At 41.1% G+C, this 16,778-nt stretch overlaps 1 protein-coding gene across 1 annotated transcript in view; it reads right to left on the bottom strand.

The window, feature by feature from the left end:
* Positions 1 to 11,254, bottom strand: part of CUNH19orf18 (chromosome unknown C19orf18 homolog) — a 17,890-nt gene extending 6,636 nt beyond the window's left edge. The window contains exons 1-3 of the mRNA XM_005372038.3: positions 11,071 to 11,254; positions 10,878 to 10,964; positions 2,665 to 2,760 (exon numbers count right to left, since the gene is read on the bottom strand). Of these exons, the coding sequence (XP_005372095.1) occupies positions 2,665 to 2,760; positions 10,878 to 10,964; positions 11,071 to 11,194 (307 nt within the window). The 5' untranslated portion in view covers positions 11,195 to 11,254. The remainder of the gene's footprint in view (positions 1 to 2,664; positions 2,761 to 10,877; positions 10,965 to 11,070) is intronic.
* Between the last annotated feature and the right edge of the window lie 5,524 nt (positions 11,255 to 16,778).

Raw genomic sequence — 16,778 nt, 5'->3', positions numbered from 1 at the left:
TTTTTTTTTGGTTTTTCGAGACAGGGTTTCTCTGTAGCTTTGGTGCCTGTCCTGGAACTAGCCCTTTGTTTGAGTGAGACCTTCTTTTCCCAGATTGGAATGGAGTACAGAAGTAACAACTTTTCTGAAGCAGAATTGTAACACTTTACAAACTCCCCTGCCAGAGCAGAGTTGTTACATTGGGGAAACCTTTTCCTGAATCAGGGCTGTAAACGGGCTACATTTAAGGTGACTTTGTGGTATTCCTTGGCTTCTGACTTCCAGGATCCCCTTCCTTCTGAATTGCAATGTTTACAATAACTCCCATAACATTTGTGCCACTATTGCACCAGTATATCTTGAAGGTAGGTAACTGTTATAAGTGGTACTGTGGTTATTCTGACTGGATGATACTACTGATTATACAGAAGATGAGGCAGAAAAATTGTAATGGAGCTGATACACATGTGAACTCACAGACACTGTGGCACAAGACCTGCCCAAGGTTAAGCCAGATAAAATCTCAGAGAATGAAATGAGGAAGTGGACACACAGTCCCACCCCTACCCAAGAACTTATTTGCATTCAATACCTGCTGGGAGGGGAAAATCAGTTCCCTCCAATGAAGTGTCACTGTGTGTATCAACCACACTACAAGGCAGGCCCCATGCTCAAGAGAAGCTGGACAACACAAGACAAACTCAATGGGGTCTTTTTATTTGCTTTGTTGGTTATTTTTGTCTTATCTGATTTTGTTTTGTTGTTGTTGATAGTATTAATTTTTAGTTTTGGGAGACTTGGGGGTTTTTTGAGAGAGAGAGACAAAGAGACAGAGAGACAAAGAGACAGAGAGAGAGAACATGAAGTTGACTAGGTAGGGAGATGGGAAGAACATGTGAGGAATTGGGGGAAGAATATTACCAAAACAATCTTCTTAGTTAAAAATTAATTTTTAACAAATCCTGAGATTATCTCTCTGTATCACATTTGCAACCAAAGATATGATCTCTCTATCTATCTATCTATCTATCTATCTATCTATCTATCTATCTATCTATCTATCTATCTCTATCTCTATCTCCTTCTGTCTTAGATGTCAACTATCATGCCACCCCTGCCATTACAGACTCTCCTCTGGAGCCTTAAGCCAAAGTAAACCCTTCCTCCTATAAATTGATTGTGGTCATGATATTGTATCACAGCAACAGCAAAGTAATATACTTAATAAAGGAGGCAAGAGACTCTTCAAGGCACTAATACTTCCTACAACACTCCCATTGAGGAGAGGCTCCTCAATATTGTTGACCTCATTTGAGGGTCTGTCCTGCTGAAAGACCTGGATAAATCCAGACCCCTCTAGCAGAAAAAAATAGAGCCAAAAATCTAAGCAGGAAGAGAAGTATCAAAAATCTAGATTAGCCTGTTCAGTGACTCTGTTTCAGGAACTAGCTGAAGATAAAGTTAGATTATAATCTTGAGAATAATCTTGAGAAACAGGGAATTATCCCCTTGTGATTAATACTGATATTTTGGGAACTTTTCAATGATCACTGGTATTTTCAAAATTTTCCAATGATGCCCTCCCTACCCCTTTGGATTACCGGGTTGTGGTTTCTTCCCTTAAATACCCCTTCTCCCAGCTACACGGGGTAGAAATCTATATCCCTGTGTGGGAAATGAGTCTTGGCCCCAGTGCACTGGTTCCTATCCTGTCAATAAACCTCATGTGATTGCAGCAAGTATGGTCTCTTGTGAGTTCCTGGGGGTCGTGTTATCCCCAGACTTGACTGAGATTCTTCCAACTCTGAGGGTCTTTCACTGCCACCTAGCCCTAGCTAGTGTTCAATCTTGGAATCCTGAGAAACAAATGAAGAAAGGAGAAAAAAGACCCAAGGAATGGACATTTTTTTCCTTCTGCTTCTCTTTCTCCTCCTCTTTCTTCATATTCTCATTATTATTATTCATATTCTTTGGATAAACATCAATTTTCAAAGGAGAAAAAAAATACTGCCAGACATTCTAACACATCTTTCATCTCAGCACTAAGTAGAGAGAGAGAAGAGGATCTCTGTGAGTTCAGAGCCAGCTCAGGCTACAGAGTGAGGAGAGCCTGTCTCAAAAACAACATTAACATAAGACTGCATAGTCCAGATTACAGAAACAGTTTTGAGGCTGAAGCAATGGCTCAGCAGGGGAAAACACCAGCCAGAAAACCTATCAGTCCAAGTTTGACCCACTACAGAGTGAAAGGAGAAAATAAAGTCATGAAACATGTCCTCTGATGTCCATCTATCCATAGGCATCATACACGCAGAGACACATAAACACATTTTAATTCATTAAAAATGCAATAATTTTAATCTTTTTCAATTTTACTCCCCAAAACCCCAGACTTTCTTCTTGTGGTCACCTCTTGTTCAAGCCCTCATTCTTACACTATGGATGTCACTAATAACAACACTTTTCACCTATAGATTTGCTGACCTACAGCACCTGTAACCTGTAGATAAATTAACTCCTTGCCCATAGATATACTAACCCTTGATAGTAACTCTTGTCACCTGGCACCTCCCATGTGTCACCTTGGCTTATGATCAAGATACTGCCCTAATGGCCTAGAGGTGTTAATTAAGTTGCTGTAGTAAAAGGAAACCACAGGTCAATTTATGGTGTAATCCCAGATACCTGCTTTCCAAGAGTTTGATCTAAAGACTGCAGAAGGTGCCATGAAGTCATAAGTTCTCTCTGAAGGCTCAGGTGTATCACTAGTCTGTGATGTTTCTGAAATTTAAAAGTGAAGAAGAATGATTTTTGTACAGAGAGGCAGGACTAAAGCAGAGCTGAGAAACAAGAGGAAAGAGCTTGAATGCTGAGTTTAGGAAATTCTTATGTGAATTTTGCTACAAATAGGGAGTAAGAAATGGCTCAGCTTGGTGACTGCATAAGCCCCACGTCCTGCAGCCCCAATAAGTTAGTCTTGATCACCTGATATGCCATTAAAAATGTGTGTTAAAGAGACATTCAACTGATGCTTTAAGAAGTGGAACAAATAAGGGGTCTAATGACCCCAAATTCATCCTTGGAGTAGTAATATGGTAGTAAAACATTAGGTTTAAATTGAAGCAATTAAACAGACCTAGTTGAGGTGGTCCTCCCAGAATTTTCTTGGCTCCAGTCTCAGAAAGTGGATGATGCAATGATGCAGGTGAGATTGAGAGATACCCCCTTAGAGATTATCATGTGTAAGAATCTGACCCAAAGTAAAAATGAAGAACACAGTGGAGGTAGAGGTACCAGGCTTTTGTCCTGCCTTCCCCTCCACCATTAAAATAGATCCCATCCAGGTGTGATGGCACAGGCCTTTAATCCCAGCACTAGGGAAGCAGAAGCAGATATAACTCTGTGAGTTCAAGGTCAACCTGATCTACTTAGTTGGTTCTGTGGTGTAGGAGGTTCTTCTGTTTGTGTGTTGCTTTCATTGGTTTAATAAAGAGACTGCCTTGGCTTTTTGATAGGGCAGCCCTTAGGTGGGTGGAGTAGACAGAGCACAATGCTGGGGAAAAGGGAAGTGTGGCACTCACCATGATTCTCCTGCCTGAGATGCATGCTGGTTAGACTTATGCTTGTAAGCCACAGTCAAGTGGCAATACACATGAATGGAGATGGGTTAAATTAATATGTGAGAGTTAGCCAAGAAGGGGCTGGAGATATTGGGCCAGGCAGTGTTTTAATGAATGCAGTTTCTGTGTACTTATTTCAGGTGTAAGCTAGCCAGGTGGCCGGACACAGCCCACTGCTCATTTTACTACAGTTCTGGGTCAGCCAAGACTGCATAGTGAGACCATGTCTCAGAAAAAAAAAGTACTCATTTTTTTAAGTAAACACTATGCATAGTTCAACATTCTGGGTAAAAAAGTTAAAGCAATTGTTAGAATAAGAGCTTCAGTGGCTCCCACGGAAGCCTCTCTCCCTTATCAGCTGGGAGCCCCTCTTCTTCCCTCTGCTGCACAAATAATTTAAGGCAGCCTGACTACATGTAAATAGAATACCCTGGATACTTTTAAGAGAAAGAATCATGCTTTATTTGTTGGATGGAAATTTTTAGAACTGCACCACACTCTGTGTGGCAATAATAACTCACTGTGGTGGTCTATATGTGAATGGTCCTCTCTAGGCTCATATATTTGAATGCTTGGGCCCTAATTCATGGAGTATTTAGGACATATTTGAAGGTGTGGCCTTTTAGGAATAGGTATGTCACTGAGAGTAGACTTTGAGATTCCAAAAGCCTACACCGGGCCCAGTCTCCCCCTCTCTCTCTGTCTGCAATTTGCAGATTAGATGGGAGCTCTAGCACCAAGCCTGTCTTCCTGCAGCCACACTCCCAGCCAAGATGATAACAATGACGACAATGGACAATGGGCTAATCCTCTGAAAACTATAAGCACCCCCCCCAATTAAATGCTTTTCGAAGTTGCCTTGGTCTTTGTGTCTTCCCCCAGCAATCAGTAACTAAAACACTCACCTAATAAACCTCTTACCCTGAGGGGCAGTTCGTTTCAGATCCCTCCTCTTGATCCTATCTCCTCACTTCTCTCACCTCAAAATCTATTGATATTGCATCTATACTTGAAAAACAAGTTCTTATTTCATATACTCATTTGTGTGTATGTTTGTGAGGTTTTGTGTTTTGTGCAATGCATGTGGAAGTCAGAGATAAGTTTAAGGAAGCCCATTCTTTCCTCCCACCATGTGGTCCAGGGAACCAAACTCAAAGTCAGACTCAGCAGCTAGCATCTTATTCCACAGAACCATCTCACAAGCCCCATTTTTACATTTGTAAAAATCACCCTCTGGAGACGTTACAGACATCACCAGCTTTCAAACAAGAGTTTGACAATACTGCCAGGCCTGGTAGCACAATTCAGGAGGTTGAGGCAAAAGGGTGGCAAGTCAAGGTGAACATTGGGCCATGGAGTTAAGTTCAAGACCAGCTTGGGCAACTTAGTGAGTGAGGCCCTATAGAGGCAGGATAAAAAGAACCGGAAAAGTATACAACATGAAGGGAAAAGGGGGCCCTCACTCTGGAGTCTGAGTAAAGCCCATGGCCAGTTGAGAGCCAAGCACTCCAGTATAATAATGCTCTTTGTAAAGGCCACCAACCAAACATCAACATTCTATTCATATATACATATTTCACATTAAAATAACAGTGACCTAGGCTTACACCCTGGATGTGTATAACCTTTGGAAGGACCCTTGTTCCTTACCTAGACACTGGGAAACTTGGTTTACAGTAAAGATTTTCTGCCTTCCTGTATCCTTGTGGCCTTGACTCTTACCTTCACGATGGTGTTCCTGTTGGGTCTTCTTCAGAAATCACCCAGTGATAAGATAGCAATTTTCAATGCTTACCAAAACCCTACATATGACTGTTATAAAAACCCTCCCTCGAGGTTTTTTATCTCTACCCACACTTGGGTATGCCCTACTTTCTTCCGAGTGCCTCTCTTTCTCCTAAACCTATAATAAAATACCTTTAATAAAATCTCCACTTTTGCATAAATTGACTATCCCTGAAATGCTCATGGATATATTCAGCACCAAAGATACAAATACTGGTGTGACCTGAATCAGAGTCCCTAAAATTCTAGGGTAACTCCACAGGCTGCAGAGGGACAGCGGGGAACAGTGTCTCCTTCTTTGCCCAAGTCACTGACACTATCTTAAAATATCAATGAAAGGGCTGAGGACAGAGATCAGTGGTAAAGTACGTGGTTCAGCATGAGGCCTCAAGCCCAAACCCTGGGAGCACACATAAGCCCAGTTCTGAAACATTCTGCCCACTTTCAACCTCAGAGCTGAAAGATGCAATCACTGTGACCTTTCAACACATTTCTCTCATTAGGAGTGAGTCATACATCTTCCAATATAAACAAGAGTCCAAGAGTTCCAGGAGAACATTGGGGGCTCCCAGCAATTCCATTAGATGATCACTTTTTTCCTCTAGCTATAGAACCTACAGCTGAGAACTGAAGCTCACGGCCCAGCAAACCACTAGCACTAACTAAAAAGAACAGGTTAGTGTCAAAATCGAGATGAGAACACAAGCCTTCTCACACCCAGACCCTAAGCCAAGCTTTGTGCTTTGCGGGTGGTATAAACAAGCAAGTGACAGTCCTATTAGTGAATGTTTGGAACTGATAGATGTATTCATTGTATTATTGTTCTATATGTTGATACTTTGACATTTGAGGACCCTCCTGACCCTATACACACTACCAGACTAAGACCAGTTAACTCCTAAGATGGTAGAGTTTGCCTTTCACATGCATTCAGATCAGGCCAAGCCCAGTGAGCAACCACCCACCTCCAATGACCCCTTTGAGAGCCGTTAGTCTGCAGACTGCTATCTAATTGCCCTCACCACTCCGGGGCCCAGCATTGGACAAACTAGAAACAGCCCTTGGGTCAACTGAAATTACTCAAACTACTCAACTGTAAGGCCCCTTATCTAGCCTAAGTTTTGTTTGTGAAAATAAAAATAAAGGCTTTTGGCCACATGCCCTCACTCCCTCTTCCTCCTGATCCACTTCCCATACTCCATTAAGTGGCCCATCTGCTTAGCATTTGTGAGTAACGAAAACTTTTCCTTCATCAACCTTAACCAGAATTTTTGGAAAGAAGATACAACCACAAAGGCAGTTGATAACTTTCATAATGTGAATTTGAAATGCTACAGGTCCAGAGCCTTGGACCATCCTAGCCATTATTGTCCTCCTCTGGTGTGATCTGACATCTTTCTGACCATTAGGTAGATCTTTGGAATGTACACACAGATGGACCCTTTGTGTCCACCAACCAAAAGGCAAAGAGTGCATCAGAGAGCATTTGAGGCCTGTAGCTAAGATTGATCCACTTTGCTGTAAGTCATCGACTTGATATTTCCACCAACGTATTTGAAAAGTGTCCTGATTATTTCTGTTCTATGACTTTAAAAAGTTCATGAGACTATTACTACACTGGAACATGAAATTAGAGATTACCTGAGTCTGTGTTCCCAGGCTATGGATACTCATAATTCATTCCAGAATGGTCTATCTTTTATCCCCTTTGCGGTAAGTGTTATGTTTTTGCATTGTCTCCTTTCCATGTCTGTGCTCTCTACATACCTGCTTCAACCAAATCCCAGGTACACTGTGAAACAACAGAGATGAATCCAAGTGTAGATCTCATCTCTCTTCTAAGAATCTTCATTTCTGCAGCAGGTGAAGACCATTGCAGAGATCCAAAACTGGTCAAGCAACTATCGGGTGTTCAACCCGAACTGGTACCTATACAATGCAATAACTACACATAAGACTCAGAGAATAGTCCAGAAGACGGAACAAAAAATAGAGAGAGCCAAAGAACCAGGATGCTGCTGGGAGGTAGTGTCTTCTAGACATGCCAGGGAAGCTGCATCCACGAAGTTTCAACAATCTGGCTGCCTAAACAGTGCTTGCATATGACAATGCTAGTTGTCACTACCAACCTGAAATGGAGACATTTCACAAATCCCAGCCCATAGATGAAGAGCTGCAGGCAATCAGTGACTGTGGAGACAGGCAGAATCTTACTTGTCCAGGGACCAATCCCTTATTAGTTATCCAATCTCAAGTGGTCAGCCTTAGACAAATGTGCATATGAACAGAACTAAATGGACTCCATAGGGTGCTTGTGTGTATGTGTGTGTGCGGGTTAACAATAATAATTTTAAAACTAATGAATTTTATAGGGAGTGAAAGGGGACATGGGAGGAATTGGAGAATAGGGTGGATGGAAATTATGTAAATACAGTATTTACATATGAAATTCTCAAAAATTAAAAATTATAAATTTAAAGATACAAAACAAGAATGCTGAGTAAGGAATCAGTTCCTGGCAGGCATTTATTTAACAGATGTGAAGAGACCCAAAGGGAACTTCTAAGGTGGGAAGAGTAGCAAAGCAGAAAGGTGGCCTATTGTCTAAAGAGGATTAGGTGGCAAGGGCCCTTGGGAAAGCTCCATGCAGAAAAACCAGAAGCAAAGAAGCCTCCAGAAAGTTGGTACTGGGATTGTGTGGGCTGGTTGCATATTCTGCATCACCCAAAGGGAGCTGAAGCTCTTATTCAGCCTGAGCCCTGTTAATCCCTAGTGAGCACCAAGGGGCACCTTCACAAATCTGATTATTCTTTGAGTTGATCTTGTATCCCACCACTAAAAAAATATGAATGTTAATAAATATATTCCAGTATCTAGCAGACATATAAGCTAATTTGCCACATCATGGCATGCTATTTGTATTCACTTTTTTATTTTGTGACTGTGGGATTTCAAAAACATAAGACCTTAAGTTTACCGGCAGGGGAACTGAGAAACTCCCTCCCAGGATAAGGGCATGAAAAGACAGAGTTGAAAGCTGTTGGCCTTTATCACAAAGAAAGAGAGCCAGACCAATGAAGCCATCAATAATGGCCTTCCTCAGACACAGATGAGATGTGACGATATCATTGATAGACCCTTCTCTTGAATACAAGTGAAATTTCATTCTCCTCCCAGGAGGACGCATACACGACATCAAAGAACATCTTGGCTGGGTTCCACTGTTTTAAATCACTTATCTTTTTGTTGTAGGTGTTGCTGTTCTTTTTTTTTATAGAGTGCCACGAGAATCCCTAAAGGACCTGGAACTGAAGGAAGATCTGCCAGAGCCTCCCAAAGTGCTAGGTCTTAAAGTGTGAACCACAACATCTGCTCAAATGATTTCTTATCAACTTTGAACTCAACAAGAAACTTTCCCTTCTGCTTAGCTTTCAAAGTGCTGGAAGGTGCCACGTACACTGATGGGGGAAGAAAGACACCCAACCCTGGACCCTGTCCACTGGTACGACAGTGACGAGATGGGGGTATTCATACGCATGCCTGGTGCCCAAGAAGTCCAAAAGAGGTCCCCTGGAACTGATCTTGCAGACAGTTATGAGCCATTATGTGGGTGCTGGGGAATCAAACCTGGGTCCTCTAAAGAGCAACCAGCTCTCTTAACCACTGAGTCATCACTCCAGACCTGCCCTTATGTTTGTATCCATATGTTTGTGCTTCTTCCAACCTGAGTGAAATAAGTTTCTTGTTGCAGTAGGCAGTGGTTAATGCACAGATGCATTACTGTTCAAACTGATAGTAATAAACGCCTGTGGGTGCTATATATGGTATACTTGTTATTAACCCACACACACCGTAAGGATGAGAGACCACTGGGGAAGAAGAGAAAAAAGCCAGAAGATAAAAGGCATGTTGTGAAATGTTGTCCTCTGGACATGACATGACTGGTGCACATAGAAGTTTTCAACAGCTGTGATTATCTACACACAGTCAAGTCCGTTAAAACTTCCAGCAGAGAGGATGAAGGGCTTCCAAGGCTCCAGCCCAACTGAGAATTTTATTGGAAATTGATATTTGTTAGGATGTAGATAGTCACTTTTCTTTATGATTGTGGTCCTTGGTAGGTTTCCAATGCCTTAATGGATAACCCCACACCAATGAGCACTAACTGGACTCCAAGGATTGGAAAAATTAATTAAATTATAAAAGGAAAGGAAGACCGAAAGCTTGAGGGGGTATGATCAAGATACATTGTATACATGTATGAACCTTTTAGAAAATAAATACAAATTTAAATTTAAAAAGATAAATGTTTTTGTTCTTTCCTTTTCCAGAGCTGAGGACCAAACCCAAGACCATGGTTTTGTTCTTAAATTAAAAAGCATAGCCTAGGAGACAAATGGTACATGTTTGTAGTTCTAGTACTTGGGAGGCTGACACAGGAGGGTTATGAGTTACAGACTAGCCAAGTCTGTGGAGTAAATACTTATCTTTAAAACTAAGTCCAGAAAGCCCAGATGATTATAAATAATGCAGGACATTTGCAAAACATCTGTATCTAGATCTCAAAAAAACACCAAAACATGTATAGCAAATTACACCTAAAGTCGTTCATAGAACCAAGATAGACTCAAGGTTGCTATGCACACTAATTAAAGCGAAAGGCAGTGGAAGAAGCAGTAGCCTTTAATGAAAAGCACAAAGCACATTGAGACATAGAATATTTAATTTCCTATCAAATATTTGTCTAAGTCTTCTCTGGACTTTACTACTCGCAAATACTCAAGGCATATGCACTCATACAACACACATATCACACACACACACACTTATACCACATGCACACACCATACATAAACTTGTATACAAACATGTACCACACATGCATATGCACACACCCATACACTGCACATATCACACACACACACACAATATACTACATATACATACCACACCACATACACACCCACATGCACACCCACATACACCACACATGCACATACATATACTGTACTTACCACACACACATAATACACCACATATATACACCACACACATACGCCAACATGAACACACATACACTGCACATACCACACATGCATAATATACCACATATATGCATCACACCACACACACATACACACACAATTACACCACACATGCACACACATACACCATACACACAAATAAACTACATATACACACCATACATACAAATACACCATACACACACATATACTGCACATACCACACACACACAATATACCCATATATACACCACACACACATACACTACACATGCACATGCACACATATATCACACATACCATACACACACAATACACAAATATACAGACCACATCACAGACACAGCCCGTATATGCACATGTACACACATACACACCCCAGACCACACATACACACACAATACACCACATATACACACTACACACACCCGGCTCTGATCTTCCCTCAATAAACAATACAGTGACTTACTTGAGGTTCCTGGGGTTGGATGAATTACTGAAATGTAGTCTCTGGGTTCTTCCACAAGAGCTTTTGATCTTTGTAACTGTCTACTCCCTTGAAAAGAAAACTTGTAGCAGTGAAATATAATTAACTTCTCTTTAGTTCCCTGGAAACAAGTCTTTAGTTCCCCCGAAATAAGAAAGGCCATTGCTGAAGCTACCTGGTGAGTCCATTGCTTTCCCAGCAGGATAAACCCCATCTGTGTAAGGTAAGCAGACATGAAGTAGGCATTCCAATAGAAACCAAAATAAAAACATAGAGGAACTCTGAACCTTGACCATCATTCTAAAGCTATCAATTCTTTTTCATACACTAGAAAGAAGTACTTATCTAACAGCCCAGCGACTGGAGCAGGAAGACACTGCTACCCATGGAATGTTTGGGTTCTGATTTAGAGCCCCTAGTGTGAGGTCAGTGTACTGTGCTGCCCTGGAATTCCTTCCCAGAACCAGAGCAGTCAAGGAGACTGACTAAATGAGCCTGGTGTCCTATAGCAAGGCAGACAGGAATGAGACTGGGTTCCTGCCTTCAGGGAGAAGGCAGATTAGGGAGGAGGTGGGCAAGAATCTTGATGCAGTGTGACAAGTCAGAAGTGACAGATGCTAGCTGCAGTGCCACACATGGGCAGTCCCAGCACTGAGGGGGTAGAGGTTGAAGGTTCAATAGTTTGAGGTCATCCTTAGCTATATAACAAGTTAGACAATTCAAGGCCAGCCTGGGCTACATGAACCCTTGGATAAAAACAAACAAACCACAACAATAAGACCTAGAAGGCTACATAGAAAGCAGCAGACTACATTGTAGTCCAGGCTCAGTTTTTGAAAAAAGAAAACTCTATATTCTAAACCTTATCTTTCTTAATTTATTCTTTCACAAATTCTTATACTTACAAATAAATATATATTTATAAATATACCATATGTAAATACTCAAATATATAATGTATTTTGATCATAATTCTGTCAACCATCTTTTTTATTTATTTGAAATTGTTTTTATTGAGCTATATAGTTTTCTCTGCTCCACTCCCTTTCTCTCCCCTCCCCTTCTACCCTTTTCTATGGTCCCCATGCTCCCAATTTACTCTTGCCTTTTTCTACTTCTCATGTATATTAGATCCATGTATGTATGTCTCTCTTAGGCTACTCTTGTTGTTCTAGGTTCTCTGGGATTGCGAATTGTAGGCTGGTTTTTCTTCGCTCTATTCTAAAAGCCACTTATGAGTGAATACATATTTTATTTGTCTTTCTGAGTCTAGGTTACCTCACTCAGTATGACGTTTTCTAGCTCCATCCATTTGCCCACAAATTTAAAGATGTCATTAATTATTTCTGCTGTGTAGTATTCCATTGTGTAAATGTACCACATTTTCCTTACCCAAATCAAGGGGCATTTAGGTTGTTTCCAGGTTCTGGCTATAACAAACAAAGCTGCTATGAACATAGTTGAGCACATGTCCCTTGTGGCACGATTGAGCATCCTTTCGATATATACCCAAAAGTGGTATTACTGGGTCTTGAGGAAGATTGTTTCCTAATTTTCTGAGAAACCACCACACTAATATCCAAAGGGGCTGTACCAGCTTGCCCTTCCACCAGCAATGCAGAATTGTTCCCTTTTCCCTACAACCTTTCCAGCATAAGTTGTCATCAGTGTTTTTGATCTTGGCCATTCTTACAGGTTTAAGATGGAATCTCAGAGTTGTTTTGATTTGCATTTCTCTGATGACTAAGGATGTTGAGCTTTTCCTTAAGTGCCTTTCAGTCATTAGATTCCTCTGTTGAGAGTTCTCTGTTTAGGTCTGTATCCCATTTTTATTAGATTATTTGTTGTTTTGATGACCAATTTCTTGAGTTCTTTGTACATTTTAGAGATCAGCCATCTGTCTGATATGGAGTTGATGAAAATCTTTTCCCATTCTGTCATTTTATCTTGTTGACAGTGTCCTTTGCTTTACAGAAGCTTCTCAGTGTCTACTTCTCTCAGTGTCTGTGCTACTGGGGTTATATTTAGGAAGTGATCTCCTGTACCAATGCATTCAGTTGTACTTCCCACTTTCTCAAAAGAAATGCCGCAGACTTTCTTACAGCCCAACCTTACATATTTCTCAGTTAAGATTCCCTCTTCCCAAATATATCTAAGTTCGTGTCAAGAAGACAGCCAACACAACTTCACACATATACACAGCAACCACCAACCGCCTCTAGCTCTTCAGAAAGGAGTAGAACCTCATGAGTCCCTCTCCAATCAATGATGAATGCCATCAAGATCAAGCCAGTGCAGGTCCTGTATGAATAACAATAGATGCTATGAATTCGTGAGTACAATGACCATGTTGTTGTTTCCAGAAGACATCCTTTTACGATATAACTCCACGTCTTCAAATTTTAAGATTCTTCTATGATGTCCCTGAGCCTAGGGGGGAGTGATAGAGATGTTCCATTTAGGACTAAGCACCCCACCATCACTTATTCTCAGTATTTTGATCAGTTGTGATCAAAACAGTTGTCTGCATTAACTCTTGCCTGAATAAGCTTCTTCGATAAAAGTTGAGAGCACATTAATAAATAGTTATAAAATATGGATATAAGAAGAGATTTTTGACATATCCATTTAGCAAAACAATATAACAGATGCTTCACTAAGGCTTATGACCTCCCTACCTGTAGATAACCCAATTATTCTAAAGTTAAATTTTTGTTTCATCAATTCACTTAAATCTCCTCAGCCTCAGTTTCCTCATGTGTAAGTGCCATAAAAAATAGCACCTAGTTCACAGAGTTAATGAGCAAACAGTGTAATTCTTCAGAGCTCAGAAAAACAGAATTGAAGAGTAATAGCTATTTTAGTTCTTTTTATAATTTGAATGAAATATCTGTATGGGCTCCCAATTCTCCTGCATGAATTCTTCCTCTTTGTGGCACTAAACTTCCTCCAGTCTCCTCCCAGGAGGATACACCAGAGTGCAAATGCTCCTTAATGACTGCTGTCTACTGTACCTGCATAAAGTTTTTCTCTGTGTGATGTCACAAGGCAGGACTGTTGCCAGGGGGAAATAGTATCTTCAGAAATCAAGGTTCTCCTGGTTGAAGACCATACATGCAATTGAAACCACACACACACACACACACACACACACACACACACACTGCCCATGTTCGCTCCTACTTCTCACATCTGTCTGCAAGGCCAAGGTAATCTGCTTCTCTGAAGTGACTACTTAATTCTTCTACCATTTGAACATTTATCTGAAAGTACAACCTCCTCTTCCTGTGGTCCTGCTTCACATTCAACCCTACTTTCTCCTCCCCATAAACAACAGAAACAGACAGGAGCAACCCATGAGTCTTGATCTAATGAGGTCAGGCTTCACAAAGTCTAATCAAGAACTCGGTACAAACTGAGGTGTAGCTAAGTGGTAGAACATTTGCCCACCATAAAAGCTCTGGGTTTGATCCCTAGAACCATAAAAGCAAACCGAACAATCTACTTGTGTTATGGTATGCCTCCAAATATCCACAGCATGATAACTGTTAATCTGGCCAATAGTACAGGGCTATCAAAGTCCCTATTCTCATGGAGTTCACAACCTTGTGTACTATTGGGGAAGAGAGTCAACAATAAAGAACAAAAAAATATGTTACATGGTGACTTGTGCTATGAAACAATTTTTGAGCATAGCAATGAGATGAAAGTGCATTGGCTGGAAGATCAGAGAGGGTTGCCAAATAACCTAGGATCTGGGGCCAAATAAGAAGGCGAAGATCCAGCCTCAGCAGGTATTCAATCACTCAGAGCAAAAATATATGCATCTGCTCTTCACCACCTCCTGCATTTTCATGTTTCTGCTTGATTTTCCTTCTTCCTACAGAATCATCTTGCTTTATTTCAGTGCAGACCCCCTTGGGTTCACCTGGATATTTCATCATTCACAGAAAGATGTTATTTTTAAGGCAGAATTTTCCATTTGAGAGGCTCCTGCCTCAGTCTTCCAGAAGAGTAGAATTGTGAGGCACCATACCTCAAAACTATGAAGGGCATTCCTAATGAGCAAAGAATGATCCGTTGGGACTGGAGTAGTAACTTGGAAATTAAGAACATTTTCTGCTCTTCCAGAGGACCGGAGTTTGGTCCCCAGCTCTCACGTGGTGGCTCACAATCATCCATAACTTCAGATCTCAGTATCAGAGAATCAGGCACCTTCTTCTGACTTCCTCAGGCAAGTATGTGATGCCCATACAATGATAAAATAAATGAATCTTTCAAAATATTAATCTTAAATTGTATATATCTTTGATGTTAAAAAATGACATTTACTTTCAGCACTTTGAGACATTTCTTTTGGAGGTACTCACACTGGGGATTGAACCCAAGGACCTCATGAAAGCTAGTAAGCATGTGGCCGTTGACCTACAACCCAGTCCTTTGGATAGTTTGTTTTAGTGTGCATGCTCATGTGTGTATGCATGTGTATGTCTGTGTATGCATATGCATGTGTATGTAGAAGCAACTTGGTGTCTCCTTCAGTAATTCTCCACTTCTTTAAAAGAACAAAGTTTGTTGAGTATATTGCAATGGGGCAGAAGATTGACAGTAGTTACAGTATCACCTGCAGCCTCCATCTTATTATATAAGACACAGTCTCTCACAGATCCTGAAAGTTGCAAATCTAACCACACTGGCTGGCCAGCAGACCCCAGAGAACCTCATGTTTCCATTCCTGGTTCTAGGATTATATTCACATACCATTGCACTCACTTGGGTTCTGGTGATCTAAACTCAGGTCCTTATGTTTGTGCAGCAAGCACTTTAACATCTCCATATGTCCCCCTTCATGTTCTTTGAGACAATCTCACTGGGTTAACCACATGCCTGTGAACTCACTCAGTACCCTAGGTAGTGCTTGAACTTGCAATCCTCCTGTCTCATCCTCCCAAATAGCTGAGATTACAGTCCTGTGATATAAGGCCTAGCTATTTTCAGCACTTTTAACCTCATTCCATTGCCATCCTTCCTTCTGGAGTCACCTGCTAGTTACATCCTTGTCACTTTCATGCGTCTGTTTTGCATTCTGTTTGCATTGGTCATTTTATTGCTGCGGATCTTTGTAGCTCTCTATGATCCAACTCTTGAGTTACTGCTCTCTAGAGCTAATTTACTGTCTTTCACCAGCTTGAAGACATTTCCAGTCATCTCATCAAATGTTGTGGGACACATATTTCTAAATTCAGGTATAAGTGTTCTCTTCAGATTCCCTTTATTTTGAGGAAGTCAAACCTCTCAGGGCTCAACCTCACCTCAAAGTTACTATTACTGCTTTTTATGATTCTTGATTCCAACATGAAATACTCTCCTTCCTAATATTCTGCCCCCATAAATGATGCCAGCCTTTTGTGTCACATATAGAAGGCTACCAGCTTCTGCTTCACCAGCTCTCCTAACTCCTCTTTTCTGGCTTGGCCAGTCATCCTATAGAATTTCATCTTTCTTCGTGGAAGCTCTTCTCTCCTGTCCCTGGTGCTGTATCTCTAATATACACTGCTCACTTTCTCTCTGAGAACTCATTACTTACTTTTAATTTTTTTTGTTTTTTATTTTTTCTTTATTTATTTTTTTATTGAAAAGAAAAAAATTTCCGCCTCCTCCCAGCCTCCCATTTAGCTCCCCCTCCTCCCGCCCCTCTCCCCCTCCTCCCACTTTTCTCCTCTGGGCTCATCTATTGGGAGCTCACCAAGGCCAGCTGGTCTGTGACTGAAAAAGCATGGGATAAAAACGGACTCTCTGAGCATGGTGGACAATGAGGGCTGATGAGAAGCCAAGGACAATGGCACGGGGTTTTGATCCTACTTCATGTTCTGGCTTTGTGGG

This window comes from Microtus ochrogaster, unplaced genomic scaffold, assembly GCF_000317375.1.
Source record: "Microtus ochrogaster isolate Prairie Vole_2 unplaced genomic scaffold, MicOch1.0 UNK163, whole genome shotgun sequence".
NCBI classification, from domain to species: domain Eukaryota; kingdom Metazoa; phylum Chordata; class Mammalia; order Rodentia; family Cricetidae; genus Microtus; species Microtus ochrogaster.
Note: the sequence above shows the minus strand (reverse complement) of the source record. Positions and strands in the feature narration are given on the sequence as shown.